A 22,047-nucleotide genomic window follows, 5' to 3' on the forward strand; every position below is an offset into this window, starting at 1 on the left:
TTTCTTATTCGGCTGTTTAATACACATTAGCCTCCGTCGCATTGGTTAACCGTATTGTTTATATTCACTTGGCAGTACCACTCATAACTCTCTACTAATACTCTCTACTACTCACTCTCTACTACTCACTCTAATACTGTACTACTTACTCTACAACTCTCTAATACTGCCTAATAGATTTAGTAATGAGAAAAAATGCTGAGATACTGACTATAATACTCTACATAAAAATGTCTACTACACACAACTTACTACACACTACTACTCACTCTTTACTACTCACTCTCTAATATTCTCACTACTCACTCTACTAGTTACACGACAAATATCTAATACTCTATACTCACTGTACTACTCAATATCAACTACTCACTACTACTCACTCTACTACTAAAGTACTTATTCAACAACTCTCTAATACTCCCTACTCACTTTAGTACACTAATAAATACTCTACAGTACTCACTATAACGCCCTATTACACACACTACTACACACCCTTTACTACACTCTCTACTACTCACAAATACTCACTCAAATAGTCACTCTATACTACTCACTATCAAATATTATCAATACTCACTCGAATACTTACTATACAACTCCAAAACACTCTCTACTCACTGTAATACTCAATATCAACTACTCACTACTACTCACTCTACTAAATAGCATCTAATGTATAGTACTTACTGTAATACTGTACTACACACTCTGCTACACTCTCTACTACTCAACATTACTCACTCATAATTAGTCACTCTATACTACTCACTCTTTACTACTAAAACTAAAAATACACTTTGTATATGTAAGGGTGTGGCTGTGCATGTAAATGTGTGTGGCTCTAGGACTCTTTACTACTCACTCTCACTATTTAATACTCACTCTTTCACTTTTTACTACTCGCTCTCTAATACTCTCTTTACTAATAACTCTCTCCTACTCACTATCAACTACTAACTCTACTACTTACTCTGTGTGTGGGTGCTAATGCAATAGGTCTCGCATATGCAAGCGATTAAGCTATTGGCAATGTACATAACAATGCCATTTATTTATGATTTAAAAAAAAAAAAGAAATGTCATGAGCAATGCCAAAAGCTCTACCTTTAATAATGCCGAGACCATTGCATTGTAAATGCTTGATTATAGTTGGGGTTTCTCATCAACATAGGTTCTTCTCGATGTTTCTTTTCTTGCTTTCTTGAGGCTCTTCTCTGGGTGTACAGATATTGGTTTTGTTGTTGAGCATACTGGTCGGATGCAGGTGTAACTTGTGCTTTCTTAAATCCACCCTGGATTTGGACCAGCGGTGTTTTGTCCATTTGTCTAGGTTTTAAGAGCGTATTTTCGAAACAGTTTTTTTATATTGGCTATCACTTGTACAAATACACTGATGTAAACATGTTATATTTGCAACCCGGTGAAGCCCTGTTTAGGGAAAAACGCGTAGGCTGCACGCGCAATGGGTTGAAGCCAATAAAGAAGATTTATTTTTATCATCTGAAGACTCAAAAATATTTCTCTGGCCACTTAACTGGCCATTTCTGTTGCCTCTCTTTTCTACGTGTTTTTGTATTATGGAGGGTGTAAGATGTGCGGTGAAGATAATGAAAGTGTGTCCGTTTGAATATGGTATTCCTATCAATGTTTTGCTCTTCTGCCCACGTTTTCCCATTCCTTATCTATCAGTGGACCTTGTAATTCTTATGTACCAAATCAGCACGTGACCTTGCCCCTTATCTAATAGCATGGGGACCCTTGACCCTGCTCGCAGGTCAGGTCGCTCCCCACGCCGCACGGCTCCTCGTGTGCGCCCGTTCTCCTGCCTCGTTGCCGCTGCTGCCGTGAGTTCGCCGCTGGTGAGCTCCTGGGCTGCACGCATTGTGGTTTCTGTGCATTTCTGTAATTACTGTATTTTAGTTGTTCTTATTGTCATTTGTATTCTGCTCTTTGTTTTGCGCCCCGTTTCTGTACCCCCCGCTCCCTGCCACTGCCCCCCCTTTTTCCTTCTGTAACCCGTCCCGCCGCTGCCCCCCTGCGCCCCCCCGTTTGCCTTCTGTGCCCCGCTCTCGCCGACGCCCATTGGCCGCCCGCTCCCGCCTCCCAGTTGCTCCTCCCTCCCACTTGTCCTTTCATGGAGAACGCCGCGTGGCGGTGAGTCGTGACCCTTGACTCTGCTTGCAGGTCAGGTCGCTCCCCACGCCGCACGGCTCCTCGTGTGCGCCCGTTCTCCTGCCTCGTTGCCGCTGCTGCCGTGAGTTCGCTGCTGGTGAGTTCCTGGGCTGCACGCATTGTGGTTTCTGTGCATTTCTGTAATTACTGTATTTTAGTTGTTCTTATTATCATTTGTATTCTGCTCTTTGTTTTGCGCCCCGTTTCTGTACCCCCCGCTCCCTGCTTCCCGCCACTGCCCCCCCTTTTTCCTTCTGTAACCCGTCCCGCCGCTGCCCCCCTGCGCCCCCCCCGTTTGCCTTCTGTGCCCCGCCCTCGCCGACGCCCATTGGCCGCCCGCTCCCGCCTTCCAGTTGCTCCTCCCTCCCACTTGGCCTTTTATGGAGGACGCCGCGTGGCGGTGAGTCGTGACCCTTGACTCTGCTTGCAGGTCAGGTCGCTCCCCACGCCGCACGGCTCCTCGTGTGCGCCCGTTCCCCTGCCTCGTTGCCGCTGCTGCCGTGAGTTCGCCGCTGGTGAGCTCCTGGGCTGCACGCATTGTGGTTTCTGTGCATTTCTGTAATTACTGTATTTTAGTTGTTCTTATTGTCATTTGTATTCTGCTCTTTGTTTTGCGCCCCGTTTCTGTACCCCCCGCTCCCTGCTTCCAGACACTGCCCCCCCTTTTTCCTTCTGTAACCCGTCCCGCCGCTGCCCCCCTGCGCCCCCCCGTTTGCCTTCTGTGCCCCGCCCTCGCCGACGCCCATTGGCCGCCCGCTTCCGCCTCCCAGTTGCTCCTCCCTCCCACTTGTCCTTTTATGGAGGACGCCGCGTGGTGGTGAGTCGTGACCCTTGACTCTGCTTGCAGGTCAGGTCGCTCCCCACACCACATGGCTCCTCGTGTGCGCCCGTTCTCCTGCCTCGTTGCAGCTGCTGCCGTGAGTTCACCGCTGGTGAGCTCCTGGGCTGCCTGCATTGTGGTTTCTGTGCATTGCTGTAATTACTGAATTTTAGTTGTTCTTATTATCATTTGTATTCTGCTCTTTGTTTTGCGCCCCGTTTCTGTACCGTCCCGCTCCCCGCTTCCCGCCGCTGCCCCCCTGGGGCCCCGCCCCATTTTCCTTCTGTAACCCGTCCCGCAGCTGCCCCCTGCGGCCCCGCCCCTGTTTGCCTTCTGTGCCCCACCGTCGCCGACGCCCATTGGCTGCTCCGCTCCCGCCTCCCAGCTGCTCCCACTTCGCCTTTTATGGAGGACGCCGCGCGGAAACGCCGATGGCGCGCCAAAGGCAAGCCCGTCTGCGTCCGTCCGCGTCTGGACCGCACCCAGCGCCAGAACCCCTGGACCCAGCACCTCCCGCAACGCCAGACTCTGTTACGACGCCAACACCCTCCACACTCTCAACACAGGCCGAGACCACCTGTGATTCCAGGCTGCCCCGAAACGCACTCACGGACCCTTCTCCTGCCGCACCTGCAGCTTCTCCTGTGACAGAACCACCAAGCCTCCAAGGACCGGACCCAACCACCTCCGCTGCATACTCCTCAACACTCGCTCCGCACGCAAACACGCCGTCGAGCTCTGGGACCTACTCGACACAACGGCTCCAGACGTAGCTTTCCTGACCGAGACCTGGTGGAACGACTCCTCGGCACCGGACATCGCCATAGCTATTCCGGACGGATACAAGATATCCTGCAGAGACCGCACCCACGGAATCGGAGGAGGAATAGCCATCGTCCACAAATCCACACTTCAGGACCACACCCTCGCAGACGACCCTCTCAACTCCGCCGAACACCTCCACTTCCGGATCCACACCGACCCCAACACCACCCTCAGAGGAACACTCGTCTACAGACCTCCAGGACCCCGGGCCCCGTTCAGCGACTCCATCGCCGACCTCGCTAGCACCCATGCACTCGCCTCCACGGACTACATCCTCCTCAGGGACCCGAACTACCACCTCGAGAACAACAACAACACCAACTCCGCCACCCTGATCGACAACCTCTGATTCCGACAACTCGTCACCGAACCCACCCACGCTGCCGGCCACACGCTTGACCCCATCTTCTCCACAAGCACCCACGTTGCCTTCAACCACACCACCGAACTCCACTGGACCGACCACCGATGCATCCACTTCACATTCAAGAAGGCAACCATGCACCACCGCACTCAACAGCTGCTCCATCGCTGCTGGGGCAAAGTCACCAAGGACCAGCTGACCTCCACCCTCGCCCTGAACCCACCTAGCGACCCCATCGACCCAGACACCGCCGCCCGGAGCCTCAGACAGTGGATCGAAGACTGCGCCAACACACTCGCCCGCTTAAGAAACCCTCCATCAACCATCCCAGCAAGAAGGCACCCTGGTTGACCGAGGAACTCCGGACCTCCAAACACATATGTCAGAAGCTAGAAAAAAAATGGCTCCAAGACCGCACGCCGGACAACCACACTGCACTCAAAGACGCCACCCGCAGACATCACCAACTCATCAGAACAACCAAAAGATCCTCCTTCAAAACACGCCTTGACAACAGCGCACACGATTGCAAAGAACTCTTCAGCATCGTGAAGGAACTCTCCAACCCCAGCGTCAACACCAACGACATCCCGCCCTCGCAAGAACTGTGCGACTCACTGGCCACCTTCTTCCACCGCAAGATCATCGACATCCACAACAGTTTCAACGTCCCGCCCGCCCCGACCACGACAGACCCCACCCCGAGCAACACCAACCTACTGACCTCCTGGGCCCACGTAAACGACGCTGAAACACGCAAGATCATGAACTCCATCCACTCAGGATCGCCAGCAGACCCCTGCCCACACCACGTGTTCAGCAAAGCAGACACTACCATCGCACCCCAACTACGAAAGGTCATCAACATTTCCTTCAACTCAGCGACATTCCCGGAAAGCTGGAAACATGCCAAAATCAACGCCCTCCTCAAGAAGCCCAAGGCAGACCCCAAAGACCTCAAGAACTACCGGCCCATCTCCCTGCTCTCCTTCCCGGCGAAGGTCATCGAGAAGATCGCCAACATACAGCTGACCCGCCACCTCGAAGACAACAACATCCTAGACCCATCGCAATCCGGATTCAGACAGAACCACAGCACAGAGACAGCCCTCATCCCCGCCACAGACGACATCCGACGCCAACTAGACAAGGGCAAAACCTCTGCCCTCATCCTCCTGGACCTGTCAGCCTCCTTTGACACGGTCTGCCACTGCACACTAAGAACGCGCCTCCAAGAAGCCGGAATTCGGGATAAAGCCCTGGACAGGACCTCGTCCTTCCTCTCTGGCAGAAACCAGAGAGTCCGCCTCCAACCCTACAGAGCCGAAGCAACAGACCTCATCTGCGGCGTACCCCAGGGCTCATCCCTCAGCCCGACGCTATTCAACATCTACATGGCCCCCCTCGCACAAGTGGCCCGCCAACACGACCTGAACATCATCTCCTACGCCAACGACACCCAGCTCATCCTCTCCCTCACCAAGGACCCTCACACCGCCAAAACCAACCTCCACGAGGGTGTGAAGGCCGTCGCCGAGTGGGTGAGTAACAGCCGCCTGAAGCTGAATTCAGACAAGACGGAAGTCCTCATCCTCGGCCCTACCCCGTTCGCCTGAGACGACTCCTGGTGGCCGACTACACTAGGAACAGCACCGACACCCACGGACCACACACGCAACCTAGGATTCATCCTTGACTCCTCCCTCTCCATGTCCAAGCAGGTCAACGCCGTCTCCTCTTCCTGCTTCAACACCCTCCGCATGCTTCACAGGATCTACAAGTGGATCCCGACCGAAACAAGAAGAACAGTGACACAGGCCCTCGTCAGCAGACTGGACTATGGCAACCCACTCTACGTTGGTATTCCGACCAAACACCTACAGCGACTACAACGCATCCAGAACGCCTCGGCCCGCCTGATCCTCAACCTCCCCCGTCGCAGCCACATCACCCCCACCTTAGAGACCTGCACTGGCTCCCCGTCAACAAGAGGATCACCTTCAAGCTCCTCACCCACGCACACAAAGCACTCCACAACTCTGGACCAGCGTACCTGAACAGCAGTCTCAACTTCTACACCCCCGCCCGCCAGCTCTGTTCTGCAAGCCTCGCCCTCACCGCCGTCTCTCGAATCCAACTGACCACTTCCAGAGGCAGATCTTTCTCCTTCCTCGCTGCCAAAACCTGGAACACCCTCCCTACCCACCTACGGCAGACCCAGGACCTGCTCACCTTCAGGAGGCTCCTCAAGACCTGGCTCTTCGAGCAGTAGCAGCAGCCCCCCCCCCTCTCCAGCGCCTTGAGACCCTCACGGGTATGTAGCGCGCTTTATAAATACTGTAATTGATTGATTGATTGATCTCCTTGGTTTCCGAGGTTATTGGAGTGGCTGGGAATCCTACCCAGATCACCCTCTCACTGTTTTAGTTGTTTATCGAATTAGAGGAATTTCCAAGCATCTTCCCTCTTGACATGGTTTTTGCTTGGCTTATTTGTTCAAATGGTTGCAGACACCAAATCTGCAATGATCTACTGAAGGAGGAGGGCGGAGGTGGGGGCATCTCAGTACTTTCTTGACTACTGTTCGCAATGCTACTGCCACCTGGTGTACCAGTTGGGGAGTGTCCTCCAGTAGATATCTGCCTTTGTGAGGCAGAGTGGTAATGAATCTTCCCTGATCAAGCCCTGGAAAAGTCCTTTCTCTCAAAACTCTCCTTTCACACACCATTGTACTGCCATATAATGCAGTTCCAGGTCGGGAGTCACAGTCCTTCTTTTTCTCCATCTAGAATCAGCATATCTAGGCGTACACAACTTTTGCTGGTCCACACTGATGAGACCAGAAGGTTGTCCATGTCTTTAAATGTGGATTTCTGAATCAAGCGCACAGTATTTTGTAGTGTGTACAAACACCTATGAAGAAGTACCATTTTTGACGCCACTACCATTATGGAGAGAAATGTTCTAGAATTGGATTGAAGCGCTCAGGTTTCAGAGCACTCGTCCATAATCATAGTGATTCTCTGCTGAATAGGTCACTGGACCACTAGAAAGCAGGATGTATCTATCTCCCGCCCCACTAGAGACCTGTTGCCAGGAGTTCCTCTGTAGGTTTTGTCGTGTGGCTGCATGGGCCCTGGGCACAAACACTTCAATTTTACATAATCACGTTTATAGTTGGTGTCTTTTTAAAAAGTGACATTTGTAACACATTTTGCTTGCACATCAGCGTACCCAGAAAATAATTTCTTACTGGTACATATCTTTGTAGGCACATTATCGTCTCTTAGAACACTCTGTAAAAGTTCCCCGGTACTCTGCGGAAACAGTGTTATGGATTTGTTGTCTGTTAGGAGACAGCCCTTGGTGGGTAGAATAAACAAGATGCGGCAGAACTAGAGCTAAGGCACTAAATGTATAGGTTAGGTTAATATATAAACATGCAAGCTTTTGCTTAGGCAGGGGAGCATTTCGACAGGATTGTTGTGATCACTCTACCTCTCACTCTGTGCCTGAAGCGTGACCTAGCTGGATCCCATCCCTATCCTGAGAAGGTCGGCAGCCTGCTCTGCACTAGACCTGGATGTCGGAAGTTGCACAGTTAAATGGGGAGTTAGACAACTCTCGGGGATCTAGCAGATTAACACACCTATGCTCATTAGGAAAGGCAAAACTAAGTAGGAGTACGACTATATGTCTTCATATAATCAAATGCAATTGTACAATCGTTTAATTATTTATCCTGTTCACTTTTCTTGTCATGCTGGTGACATTGGTTTGCTTCATACTATTAATCATTGCAGAACATAGATTTTACACATGATTACAGTTGCCTCAATAAATATTTGAAACGCCACTTGTGTACTTCTTGTGTAACTGTTTGGGCCTGTCTGATTTACAAATGAAAGGGTAAGATTTGTTTCCACGTTTTCCTTGGGGGCATCAGTGTTGTCATGTTCTGAGGCTGCAGACACCAATCAATACTTTGTCATGTTAGAGGTCCAGATGGTGCACTGTATGCTAGCTAGGGATTATGTCAACATATCTTGATGGTATGTGTGGTTTCAGTCTTACCTAGTTTTGACACCTATGCTGCCCAAACGCAGGAACCGCACAACGGTTTCTCCGGTAATTTAGCCAGGGGCTAGAGGACTGTCCATTTTAATTAATATGCAAACCAGAAATCCCTATAAAACGGTCTAGTTCTTGCAGGATAGCAAGGTTGAGGATAGAGGTCTGTGAGCATTCCAAATAAAGCAGTGTCCTTTTTGTACATAAACCCCCTATGTATTGTGTCTCCTAACCTGATTCCCCATATCTGCATCACCTCTCTTCATCCAATCACCAACATCTTGACTTCCCGGGGGCGAACAAAGTCCAACCGTACCTGGTGCCTCTCTGTACGAGTCATCCGTCCGACATGAGATGCTCAGATCTAATTCCCGTCATAGGTTTCTGATATAGCTTTCTTACCCAGTTCATGTAGTTAGGTCCAAAGTCCATCCTGGTTAGGACCTCGACCATAAACTCCCCATCTATAGTGTCAAACACTAGGGTCCCAATCACCTTCCACAATCTATTTGCCAGGAGTTTAGATAGTAATTTACTATCCATGCTTAGCATACATTTTGGCCTCTATGAGCTTGGAGCTGTCAGGATTTTGGTTTCAGTGACATAACTATAATGTCCTCCCTTGTATTTTCCAGCATTCGTCCTTTGTGTTTAGCCTCCTTGTATGCTTTCAGGAGTCTGTCAGAAAGCAGAGCAATAAAGGAATGATAAAATTTGCATGGGAAGCCATCTGCTCTCAGGGTTTTCTAGGGGGGTAACTTGTGTATGACCGCAATAAGTACCTCCTTTTCAAGGTCCAATCCTAGCTCCATTCTATGTTCTGGGGCAAGTATTGTATTGCATCAAGCATTTGTATAGTGCAAAAACAGTAACCCTACAGGTATCCTGGCGCTTGAACTTCAGAAGATATTGCGGTTGAACCAGTCCATCATTACCACGGGGGAGCTAGATATCGCCCCTCGGGAATAGCCAGGTTTTCACCAGCTTTCTAAAGCCGGTTAACGTGTAGGACTGTCTAATGGACTGGGGAAGATCATTCCATAGTTGAGCCGCCGTCACGCCAAAGGCTCTACCGCCCATTCTGACTCTTTTAAAGCTGATGACCTTTACCAGGTTTACATTGGAAGAGCGGAGCTGCCTTTCCGGATTGTACCAAGAGAATCTTTCCCGTAATGGAATAGGGCCCATGCCGTGTGCCGCTTTGTACGCGATACATATGGACTTGAAACTGATCCTCTCTTTAATGGGTAACCAATGCAGATCTCTCAGGTCTGCAGTCGTCGAGGTCCTACGTTGCCTATTCAGAGCCAATTTTGCTGCCATAGACTGGACTCTCTGTAATCTCTGTATGATGTACTGTGGTGCTCCCAAATACAGAGCATTACAGTAGTCCAGTCTACTGAGAATTACACTCTGTACCACAAGGGAACGATTGTCTTTGGGCAGGAGCGGAAGGATCTGTCGTAGCATTCGCAACAGCGCAAAGCATACATTGGTCGTTTTGTTAACCTGAGATTCCATCTGGAGATTACCCTCCAATTGTACCCCCAGGTTATGCACAGTTTTGGCCGGAATCAAGGGGTCGTCCTCTGGGGTGAGCTTTAAGTTTGGCATTAGCGATTGGTGCACACTAGAAGAAGGACAGAACAGCACCTCTATTTTCCCCCATTAAATTGTAAAGAGTTCTGCCTGAGCCAGCCTTCTGCCTGGCGCATACACTCTTGAAACTTGTCCATAGATACCGCCCCTTTCCCTTTCAGGGAAAACACCAATTGGGTGTCGTCCGCGTAGTTTACCAGGTCGACATCGAAGGACTTAATCAAAGAGAGTAGGGGATGCAGATAGATATTAAAGAGGATGGGGCTAATCGTCGATCCCTGAAGAACCCCATGCGCAACCAGAGACTGGCTCGCCTCATACGGAGGCAGTGACACTATCTGTTACCTTCCGGTTAGGTAGGAATGTAACCATTGCAAGGCACATACTTTTACCCCCGTCATTTTTTTTTTTTTAAATTAACAGAAACATATCACGAAGATACGGCGCCATTTTGTCAGGACGCAGCTTGTAAAGCTCGATGGGGAGACCATTAGGGCCCATAGCTTTCCCGGAACGGACAGAACGAATAGCGAGTGCGACCTCATCAACCGAAAATACTGCGTCCATCAGGTCCCTATCTGAATCCGACAGGCAAGGCAACGTAATATCTCGTAACAGCAGATGCAAGTCTTCCTCTGGCCTATCGGAAACTGGGGAATACACATTTCGAAAATGGTCAGCAAAACACTCAACAATCTCAACAGGGTCAGTCACTCGCACTCCGTCAGTCCTCTCAATCACAGGAACCACACGACTCGCCCTCTCCCTTCTGTCTAACTAGGCAATCAGTTTCCCAGCCCTGTCTCGCACATCATACAGCCGTCCCTGCTGCTCTCTACTCATAACTCTAGCGGCGTATGTTACCAACGCCCTATAATCAAGTTGTTTGAGACTGAGGACATGAACCTTTTCACAAGTAATACCCAGCTCCAAATCCCCTTCCAGCTCAGCTATTTCGGTCTCGAGGTGGACCACCGCCTCATTTTTGCTTTTCTTGGCACCAGCAATTAACGATAGGGCCTGTCCACGGATAACCGCCTTAAATGCCTCCCACAGTGAAACAGAAGAGGACACAAACCCCACATTCTCAGCAAAATAGTGATCCAGAGACTTGACCAACTCTGCCTGGGTTTTGGGGTTGCGGGGATACCAAGGATTAATCGGTGCCAATCGACTCTCAGCCCCCATCTTCGTGTCCATCAAAAGCCACAATGGGGAGTGATCTGAAATACCCCGAGCCAGGTGTCTAACTTCCCTAACTGACGAGGCCTGTGACGCCGGCATCAAGACATAGTCAAGTCTAGAATGACTAGCGTGAGCACCAGAGTGGAAGGTGTATTGCGCCTGTCCCGGATGCAGCAGCCTCCAACAATCTACCAGTCCCAACGTTTCCAGAAAGCCACTCAGCCAAGACTGTGATCTCGTGAGGTCCCTGGGGGGGTAGCGGTCCTCCCTACCAGAGACAACAGAATTGAAATCTCCACCCAGCACTAGAATGCCATCTGGAAGCCCCAGAATTACTCTCCCCAAATCAGCAAAAGTCGTAGTCTGCAGACCAGGTGGGACATATACAGAAAGCAATGAGATAGTATTCCCCTCCCACCTAGCAGTGAGAGCAGCATAGCGCCCCCTGTCGTCGAGGAGTATGTCATCTATCTCCAGGGGGAGGGAGGTCTTGACTAGAATACCCACCCCCCTAGAACCAGTAGTGAATCTGGAGTGTGCAGCAAGACGATATCCTCGCCGATTCATAGCATGGCATGTGTTTCCGATCAGATGTGTCTCTTGCAGTAACACTACATCAGGGGAGAGGCGTCTAAGCAGTTGCAACACTACCCCACGTTTTATCCTATCCCCCAACCCATTAACATTCAAACACAGTAACTTCAACCCCCTACCCCATCCCAAAAGTGAATGCAGAACCCACCCCATAGTGAACACAACACCCAGATCCAGAAGTAAAACAATATGTTGCCTTGAGAAAAAATGAAACACACCCAACCCCCACACCCCCCAACAAATACCCGATACAACCCCCCCACCCTGCACCCCTGCGTTAGACTCAAAAGCCACCCCAACTTGCAGTGTGCCTGTCGCCCTAACATGAACTATTCTACAAAAAGAAACCCGGAGGAGGAAAGAGTCCCACTCCCCCCGCCACCCCTGGGTGTACCGCCATAAGTTACGCAAGGGTAAAAGTCACCGAACCACAGCTGCAAATTATGCACAATGTCCGGAAACCAGAAACCATTTCTCATTCTTGCTCCAACGGGCCACCTTCAGCTCCACCAGAATGTTCCGTGCGATCACGCTGCGTAGGCAAGGTATCAAGCCAGTCACTCACACTCTCAGGGCGGTCAAAGAAAAACGCCCAATCCTCGTATTCGACACGCAACTGAGTTGGAAAGAGCATCGCGTATTTCATACCCATGTCCCTCAGTCGTCGCTTCACCCCCTGAAACCCCATCCTTTGCTTCTGAACGAACTGGGTGAAGTCTGGGTAGAAGCTCACCGTGGTGTTTTCAAACTTCGTGGGGCCTCCCACTCGTGATGCCCGGCACTCCGTGTGCACGTTCCACCGCAAAGAAGTTGCTCAGGCCTTTGGGGGCGAGATGGTTTAGGATGAGGTCCTCCACAAGGAGATCTGCAGCAGGTTCTTCCGATTTTTCAGGGACCCCAATAATACGTACGTTATTGCGTCTGGCCCGACTTTCAAAATCCTCCAGCCGACGAGCAAAGAGAGCGTTGGAGGATCGTAGGTTATGAACCTCTGTCTGTAAATCGGACACATCAGTAGTAAGGCTGGAGGTCTTCAAATCTAAGGATTTGACCTTTTCGTTAGTCTTTGATAAGTCCACCCTGATCAAATTGACGTCAATTGCCACAGTGTCAAGCTTGTGGGCCAGGGCCTCATATTGCTGGCCAATGGAGGTCTTCATGCCAGCAATGGCGCCCATGACATCCTGTAGAGTCAAATCCTCCGCCACGACTGAGCTGTCACCTGCCTCTCCCAGAGACCTACTCGTCCCACCGGGGGACCCCCTAGGATGGGTATAGTGATCCATAACGTTCGATTGAATGGTACCCCCCCGGTGAATGGTCTTGGTCTTTCGTTTCTCGCTATCGGGTTTGCCCGCCATAGTGGGTGTTGCGCCCCAGAGGGGCCTTTGAGACCTGGTAAAAATGGCTCACACGATTCACCACCGGGTTCTCCAAAAGCGAACTTCAGCAGGATAGCACCACAACCAAAACCACTCAGCAGTTGGTACACGGTGAAGTTGCGGGGTCCGGCTGCATCCCGGGCTACCAGAGCGGTCCTGAGATGGGAGGAAGCCAAGGAACCAAAAACGAAACCGAAAGTTAACTCCAAGGTTGTGAGCAGAGCCCCGTCGGCCGTTGTTGTTCAACTACTGCCAGGGCACCATAATGACTCGAGCCCCGGGTAGTTCCGTGGAGCGGGCCACAAAAGTTCAAAGTATCGTAGTTGCGGTTCCCGGAGCCCACATCGATTTTTGAAAGCAGCTATTATATCAGCTGGGTTTCGTCTTCAATAACCCATCTTCGTGGTCAGGATAAAATTCAGGATAGATGCGGGAGGTGGCGAGGGTCTCGGGAGCTCTCGGATGCGCGCGAAGCTCCTCCCTCCACCCCTGTCATTTTTAAACTCTCCAAAAGTACTTTATGATTCACCGTGTCGAATGCGGCTGACATATCAAGTAATACTAAAACGGAAGATTCTCCCTTGTCTGCTCGCATCCGAAGATTGTCCATAAAGGTGACCAAGGCGGTCTCAGTACTCTGGCCCGGGCAGAAGCCAAATTGATCCTTGTCTAGTAGGAGGTTGTCCTCCAGGTATCCAGACAAGGTTTTACTGACTATTTTTTCTAATATTTAAATCGGGTAGGGAAGGAGAGATATTGGTCTAAAATTGGCTTGAAACCAGGGGGTCAAGGGAGGGTTTCTTGAGCAGCAGAGTGATTTTCGCCTTCTTCCATATTTCCGGGACCACTCCCTCTTCTAAAGATTGGATGCAAATTAGACGCGGCCAAGGGAGGGTCTCCTTACCAGATGTTTTCCAGATTCTATGGGGCAAGGGGTCCCGGGGGTAGCCAGATGTAATGCTCAGGGCCAACTCATTAAACTGGTCCTCAGATGGAGCCTGGAAGTTTTCCAAACCGGTGACTGCTAAAGGTTCTTCTCCTGATCTTCCGATCCAGTCAACCCAGTTGTTGTTATTATTAGGGCCTAATTCGCCCACAATCTTACTGACTTTTTCCTCAAAATGTGCCGCGATCGAATCGCAGAGTTTCTGTGAAGCAACCACCTTGTTGCTTGTACAAGTTGGGTGTGAGAGATTCTTCACGATGCTAAACAATGTTTTGGTGCGATTCGGAGCATGCAGAATAGAGTCGGCGAAAAAATCTGCTTTGGCCTTAGCAATGCCTTCCTTGTAGTGGGCCTGAACTAATTTTAGTTCCTTTCTATCTATATCCGCATAGTTTCTCCTCCATTTTCTCTACGCCCTCTTGCAGCTAAGACGTAAGGCTTTCAATTCCTCACTAAACCATGGAGCAGAGGCTTTCTTCCTGTTTTTAAGTCTCTTAATAGGGACTTACTTATCCAGAGATCTGTCAATAAAATTGCAGTATTCCTGATCATTTTTCTCGATGGAACTAGATGGAACAAACAGATTTTGGTTAGGGGGTGTCAAATATAGCTTATTATTAATTAGCTTGGCCCACTCTCTTCCCTGTCGGAAAGTAGTCCGACAGCTATTGCTTATCTCCGGTCGTGGAATTAAAATGTGAAAATGCACTAAAGAGTGATCCGACCAGCTTTGCGGCAATATGTCCATTATCTTAGTATCCGTCTGATTTGCGAATACCAGATCGAACACATGCCCTCCCTGATGTGTCGGTCTTGAACCAGCTGGCTGAGATTACAGTTCTCACATATTTGGCTCAACTCTCTCAGATGAATGCCTAGAGTACCATTATCCCACAAGTTAAAATCCCCTAGTATAATCATTCTGGAGTGAGCTAGGGAAAGGTCAGTGATAGCGTCGAACAAAACTTGATACTGAGTATCTGAGCCTGGCTGTCTATAACAGACCATACCCGTAGCTAGCCTCCCCTTCCTTTCCTGCAGAGAGAAACCCAATAGTTCTATCCCTATCACCACCTCTATCTCTAAGGGTGAGAAATCCCATTTTTCTTTAAAGGACACCCTGACTTCTCCTCCTCCTCTCCCCACTGCTCTGGGTTTGTGAAAAATGTTAAAGCCTTCCGATAAGGCAAGGCCCAATTCTACCAACGAGTCAGTGCGAGTCCACGTCTCTGTAAGGAACAGGACATCTAGGTCCAGGTCCTCCACCAAATTGGAGATCTCTGTGTGATGTTTTACCAAAGATCTACAGTTCAGTAGCACGCAGTTTAAGATATTCTGGTCATTCCTCGAAGTTACTGGAAGTTCAGGCTCCCCTCCTCCTTCCATCTTACAAATGCTAAGCAGGCTCTCCCTAGGGTAAGTTATCCTACCTTGATCTAGATCAAGTCGGGCAGCATAACTGGCACTTGGCACGGCCGGTGCGCGGACGGGCGCAGACAGGCTTGAGGCATGCGCCCGCTGCGCGGTTGCATTTGGCAGTTTAAATAGGCCTATGCGCGCCAATACGTGGCTCTGCACTAGTGCGCGACCTCACACGGCAACGCCGAGCAACCTCCTCACTCAAGATGGCGGCCGGGGAGAAATAACGACACTGGCTTCTCGCTAAAGCAGCGAGTGAGTTTCAATTTTATTTGTAACTTGACATATATAAAGGACTGACAGCTCACAAATCTGCAACACCTTTTGTACAGGTTTTCCAGATATTGGGCAAGCGCCTTGTTGATGCTATCCTGCTTAAGCACAGCTGTGCCATCAGGTTTGTTTAAGGTCAGCACCAAAGAAGTATGTCTCTTTTTTTTAGTAACCATGGCAGAAGTCTCCTCAATTTGTCCCAATGTAGTTTTGAAATCTGTAAGGGTGAGCTGGTCTAGGTCATCCCTGGTTGCCACCTCTGCCCTTTGAGCCACTAGTATTTATTTTTCTGCTGTAGGCCTCCCAGCTTCCGTTTCTGTAATGCAGCTAACTTCCTTTACTGTTTTGTTAGGTTTTGCTGCAGTCTTCTCTTTCTCTTGCATTTCTTACTCATGCACTCATCCCTTATTATAGCTTTTAAAGCCTTCCACTCCTTGGACCTAGAGGTCATTCTTCCCCAGTTGTGTTCTAGAAACTTTTATAAGGCCTGTCGCATTTCAGTGAGAAACATTGTGTTCTTCATGTCCTCTGTGTTTAATCTCCAGGTGGATATTCTATTAGGTCGCCTATCATATCAGAAGTGGCATGAAGTACAAGAGAAACCGATTTGGGTACTGAGTAGACAGCATTTGTGTACTGAGACCCCGTGATAATAACATTCTATCCAGCCTCCTGTACATGTGATGGTCACTTAGTACCATGAGCATTCTCTTAGAGCTGGGAATATCCTTCTCCAAATGTCAATGCAGTCAGCCTTATCCATTACTTCAAACAGTGCATCGGTCATTGCCATTTTTGTGTGGAGCCTTGGAAGCTGTCTGCATTGGGTCCCGTCTAATACACAATTAAATGTCTCCTGCCCAGGCTATGGGTATATCTATGTTGGGAAGGAGTAGGTTGAGCAGCAACCAGAAGTAAGCCTTGTCATCTGTGTTGGGTTTGTATGAGTTTAGAAAACATTTCCAACTGATCCAGAAAGCCATGCAACAGTATATGGCTACCCTATATAGGCGCGTGGGAATACTTGTGCTACAAGAGGACTCTAGTGGAATCGATACCCACACTCCTCTTACATAACAGCAGTATGTTGAGGAATATAAGTGTCCTCTCTATTTTCTCCTGAATTTAGTCTCTTCTGCATCTGTCGGATGTGTCTTTTGGAGTAAGGCATACTTTCTAAGGTATGTATGTGTTGTGTATCTCTTTAAATGTCGTTAAGTATATGAACGTTTCATAAGGCCATTTCTGTTGGGCCATTAATGAGTCTTTTCTTCGAAACGGCCTTGCAGATGTATGTCGTGTGTACCAACCTATAATCTGTATATGGTAAGCCTAAAGCATATAGATCTCAGCCCCTCCCCTTGTGACGTGCTTCAACATATATTCTGCAATATTCTGATGGCCAGTAGGGTGCCCCTCCTGTGAGAAAGTGCCATCTTTCTTGCATTGGTATGCCTCCACTTTTTTCTGAACTGTTGATGTGCTTTGACTGAGTGTGCTCTGGGCTCCTGCCAACCAGGTACCCAGGGCCTGTGTTCCTTCCCTAAAACTGTGTTGAAACTAAAAAACAATTGGCATCTCTGGCCACCTGTCAGCCCCTAGTAAATGGCACCCTAGGTACCCAGGGCATGGTGACCAGAGAAGACCCCTGAGGGCTGCAGCACTTATTGTGCCACCCTCAGGGGCCTGTACCCTAACACTCACACACTGCCTTTGCAGGCTGAGTGTCTAGGTGCACGACTAAACAAAGATTCGACATGGCACACATCTGTGCCATGCCCACAGAGCCCACTGCCCTGGCATACGTTAGTCACCCCTCTAGCTGGGCGCCCTATGCCAGAGGTGTGGGAACGGGTGCATGAGCCCTGTGCCCCTACAGTACCCAGGTCCATTTCTGGGCAATGTAAGTGCAGTGATGCCATTAAGAGTATATGGGGCTGAGAGGTTGTCAATACAAACTCCACAGCACCATAATGGCTACACTGAAGACTGACAAGTTTGGTATCAAACTTCTCAGCACATTAAACCTACACTGATGCCAGTGTGGGATGTAATGTAAAATGCACCAGTCTGGGCTGAGTGGCTGCAGAGGCTGCCACACAGCACACATGTTGCTGGACCCCTGGGTTGAGAGCCCTCCTGCTCTCCTGGGCCTGCAACAATGCACATCCTGGGCGAGGTGCTAGGTCTCCTCCCCCAGGATGGGCAGGGGGAAGGTTCAAAGGCATGCCGCCTCTGTGAGCTTCTCCAGATCATTTGCTGTACCCAGCAACTGGCCCCCACCAGTCCTGACCCCCACTCTGGTGGGAGGACTGGTGGAAAAAACCACGTCAGGAAGGGGGGTGTGCCAGCCTGTGCCAACCCCACCCCTCAGATGGGGGAGATTAGGTGAAGCCCGACCCCGGGCCCCAACCATCTTGTAGATCGGGGGCCCTGCCCAATCACAGCTAGGCTCCTGCCCCTCTCCCACAGAAGAGGAGCAGGTTAGGGTGTGTACCCACCCCAGGACGGCCCTAAATTCAGTATTTAGGGGCTCCCTGAACCTTCCTTCCTCAGATCCCGATAAGAAAAGAAGAAAGAAGATCAAGAAGAAGAAGACCCGCCGTGCAGCTGCTAACAACAGGACGACAACAACTGATTTGGCCCCAGCCCTACCAGCCTGTCGATCCTGGAACCTGCTCCTGCCGTATCCCGGCGACTCCTGCGGACAGCAACCTTGGGAGACCCAGAGGACCTGCCTGCCCTGACCCTCTTAAAGCCTGGGACTCCCATCAGCAGAGGCTCAGCTGCACCCCTGGTGCCAGCCAGGAAGCTCCGGACCAACCCACTCTGCACCTGCCGAGCCCGGCCCGTGCCCGAGTGATCCAGGACCATGAGGACGTCCCCCCGGCGACTGGGACCCGAAGTCCAGTGCCCAAAGACCCTCCTTGACGACCCCGACGATGCCTGCAGCCTCAGGACAGAGGAACCCTCCGACCGCGACCAGCAGGGGGTAAGATTTCCCGACCTCAAAAGACACCCCTGCCCCCGACGCCCCACGACTCCCTGTGCCCAACTCCTGGGTGCCTACCTATCCTTCAAGATCCCAACTTACCCCTCGAAGTGCTGGTCGCTGCAGAAGATCCTTTGTCCCCAAGCCTGCAGCCTTTGTTCCCTTTTCAAGTTCCTCATTGAATAACATTGAGCGCCCGACAGCTCAAAAGGACCCTGCACCCAGCCGCCCGAGTGCCCCTGGCAGTGCAACCTGTACCCTATCCTACTTCCCCATTTGCCCTGAGCAAGTGACCAGGAGCCCAGCTCCCACAGCCGCGTGGCCTGCTAGCCAGCAGCCACCAACCGGAGGCCCCCTTTCCCTCATAGGATAACATTGGGCCTAACTACCTTTGCACCCGGCCGCCCCTGAGCCGCTTGGGGTGAACTAACTGTACTTACCTGACCCTGGGGGACCCCTGAGTCTATGCCCAGAACCCTAACTTCACCAGCCAAGTACTCACCTGGAAACCGATAAGTCACTTACCTGCCATTGGATAACATTGACTGGTTTGACTCGAAAAATCTTCTAAGTGTGAAGTTTTGGAAACTAAAAATATTCATATAAAATCACCCGAATTCCGAAGTACTCACCTGTGATCAGGGGAGAAGCCAGTACTGTACCTTGCAGCCCAGTACTGAACCGCAAAAGTAATCCTTACCGGGTTTACTAGTAATCTGTATTTTCTCCATAGGAACCCATTGTCTGCTTTTCTATGAAATTTCTTCTGTCTACTTTTGAAAATGTGAAATATTCTTTAAAAATCATACAAAATACCGAAACGCAATTACCTACCTGTTTTGAATTAAGACCCCAGTGCTGGCCCTACAAGCCCAGTACTGGATTACAAAAGTAACGCAATCGCACCTTACCTGCAACCTGAATTTTCTCCCATTGGATAACATTGGCAGATTTTCATTCTAAAGTTTCTAAGTGTGAACTTTTAAAACAGCTTTACATTCATGAAAATTCACTACAGTAACTAAAACGTTTTTGCTAATCTGGTTTCAGCTTAGACCCCAGGACTGAATCTAGGATCTAGTCCTGGAACTAGTAAAGTAATCTGTATTATAATCAACTGTACATATATGATGACAATCCATTGAGCTCAATGCTAAAGTGTGTTTAGAATTGTGTTGCCTACTGCAACCCCTGTATCTATTGTGTTCACAAACGTCATTGCTTCCTTGCAAAGTAATTGCATGAGAGTACTCATATTGAGAAAAGTATATTTTGATACCTGTTGGTTCCAAAAATAAAACAACTATCTGGCAGATGCATCAACGTATCCTTTTGCTATTCCTAAATAGCGATTTTTAAGGAATCGCTATTTAGGAATAGCAAAAGCCTATGCATATAGGAATCGCTATTAAAATAGCGATTCCTTAACATTCCTTAATTGCTACTCGCAAATTGCTAGTCGCAATTAAGGATTGCTGTCCCATTCATTCCTATGCGCCTACAGGCCTATAGGAATGTATTGGAGATTGCATGAGCAATTAGCGAGTACCAGTAGGTGCTCGCAAATTGCTCATGCAATTTCAAGGGTGCAAGGGTGTCAAAATGACACCCTGTTGCACCCCTGAAATTGATCTATGCACATATGTTGCACACACACATGCCCTAAGGGCATGTGTGTGCGCAACATGAAGCTTTGGAGAAGCGCGGCTCAGTGGTTAGAGGCGGCAGACCCGGAAGCTGAGATCGACCGTGGACCAGGGTTCGATTCCCCGCCTCGGCGGGTCTCGGGCTCAAAATTCCACGGACTTGACAATTCTCGCTCCGGTGCCTACTCGAATCACGGGGTAACACTCTGCAACTCTGGGCAATAGCTTGCTTAATCTCCACTACGGCCCCTCGCGGCGGGATGCCTGGCTTTCACCTTGTGGACACCCTGCCGGGGTTTCTCACAGGGGAATACCAGGACGGGTTCCCTAAGCAAGCGCCAGGATGCCCTTTGGGTGACAGGTTTGCGCTATATAAGTACACCTACATTTACATTTCTTTGAAAAATGCACAAAGTGCTTTTTTCAAAGTTTTAGCAAATTACCATAAAGTCCTACTTCATGGTAATTTGCTCCCCCTATTAGCGAATTCGCTATTTTTTTTACTTTCATGCATTACATTTAAGGAATCTCAATTTGGGATTCCTTAAATGCAATTGCAATTTAAGGAATCTCAATTTAGAGATTCCTTAAATTGCAATTTTTGCATTTGGGATGATGCATCCCAAATGCAAAAATACCGGGAGCAAAGGTGCAGATTCTGAGAATCTGCCCATTTGCTCCCGGTATTTACTTTGATGCATCTGCCAGTATATCTTTTGATTTAAAAACAATTGGCCTTGAGGTCAGTCCTTGAGTGTGTGAAATCCTTTGCTGACTGAGTGTGTACAAAAATGCTTTACACTGTCCTCTGGTACTGCCTTACTGCTCGACCAAGCTACCACTTTTGAGACTAAGGTCAGTCCTAACTTTAACCTCTGTTATACCTCTGGAGTTTGTGGACTCTATACACACTGTACCTCATTCTGGTCCAGTATATATAGAGCAACTTTCTCACACCTCTCCTATGCTGTGTGTGTATATTTAGGTACATACTTAATTCGCTTTGGATGTAAAAGGCATACCACGTCGACTGAGTTTTAATTTATTATCAATTATTGACACAGGCATGTTGGTTAAATGTACCTTTGCCCAGATTTAATGTACCCTGGCTGTAGGTTAAGCATTTGTTTTGTGTATGGTGTGCGTCAGTTTGGTGTAGGTGTAAAGAAGGTTATGTCTATTTTAGGTGTTGTCTTTGTATCCATCGGAAGCAGAGCTAGTAAAGTTTGAAAGGCATATTTGGAGGGTTTGAGGCATTATTATCACTGTTATTTTAAAATTCTCACCTATCTCGCAATTGTAGCCGAAGAATCCCACGGGACAGACGCAAAGGTAAGAGCCTTCATAGTTCTCACATTCTCCTCCGTGTTGGCAGGGACTTGAATCACAGCTGTCAACTTCTACAGGGCAAAAATAAAATGAATGAAAATTAAAGAAAGACTGAACGCTAAACTAATGCTGGATCCCACTCCTGCGGTACATCCTAAAAGCAGGATGTGCCCTATAGCTTAAAGGAAACAGGATCTATCGCCAAATCAAATGAACAGAGTGAACATGAATGCATTTACCTCTTTTTTGTGTCTGATAAGAAAGATTTCACTTCTAAATATATCAGCATCTCCAGCAGTAAAATGCTCCTCTTCTAGTACAATGAAATGGAAGCACATTTAGCAAGCGCTACAGTCTTTAAGGGCACCACCAAAACGATACAAAATGGACTCCTTGAATGTGTGCTAGAAATTATGAGAAGTAT

The 22,047-nt window shown here is 49.1% G+C and overlaps 1 protein-coding gene across 9 annotated transcripts in view; it reads right to left on the reverse strand.

The window, feature by feature from the left end:
• Window positions 1-22,047, reverse strand: part of SNED1 (sushi, nidogen and EGF like domains 1) — a 2,618,914-nt gene that overhangs the window by 984,712 nt on the left and 1,612,155 nt on the right. For all 9 annotated transcript variants that reach the window (XM_078665627.1, XM_078665624.1, XM_078665625.1 and 6 more), the window contains one exon: window positions 21,581-21,694. In XM_078665627.1, the coding sequence (XP_078521753.1) occupies window positions 21,581-21,694 (114 nt within the window). The remainder of the gene's footprint in view (window positions 1-21,580; window positions 21,695-22,047) is intronic.

Source organism: Lissotriton helveticus, chromosome 11 (genome assembly GCF_964261635.1).
Source record: "Lissotriton helveticus chromosome 11, aLisHel1.1, whole genome shotgun sequence".
NCBI lineage: Eukaryota > Metazoa > Chordata > Amphibia > Caudata > Salamandridae > Lissotriton > Lissotriton helveticus.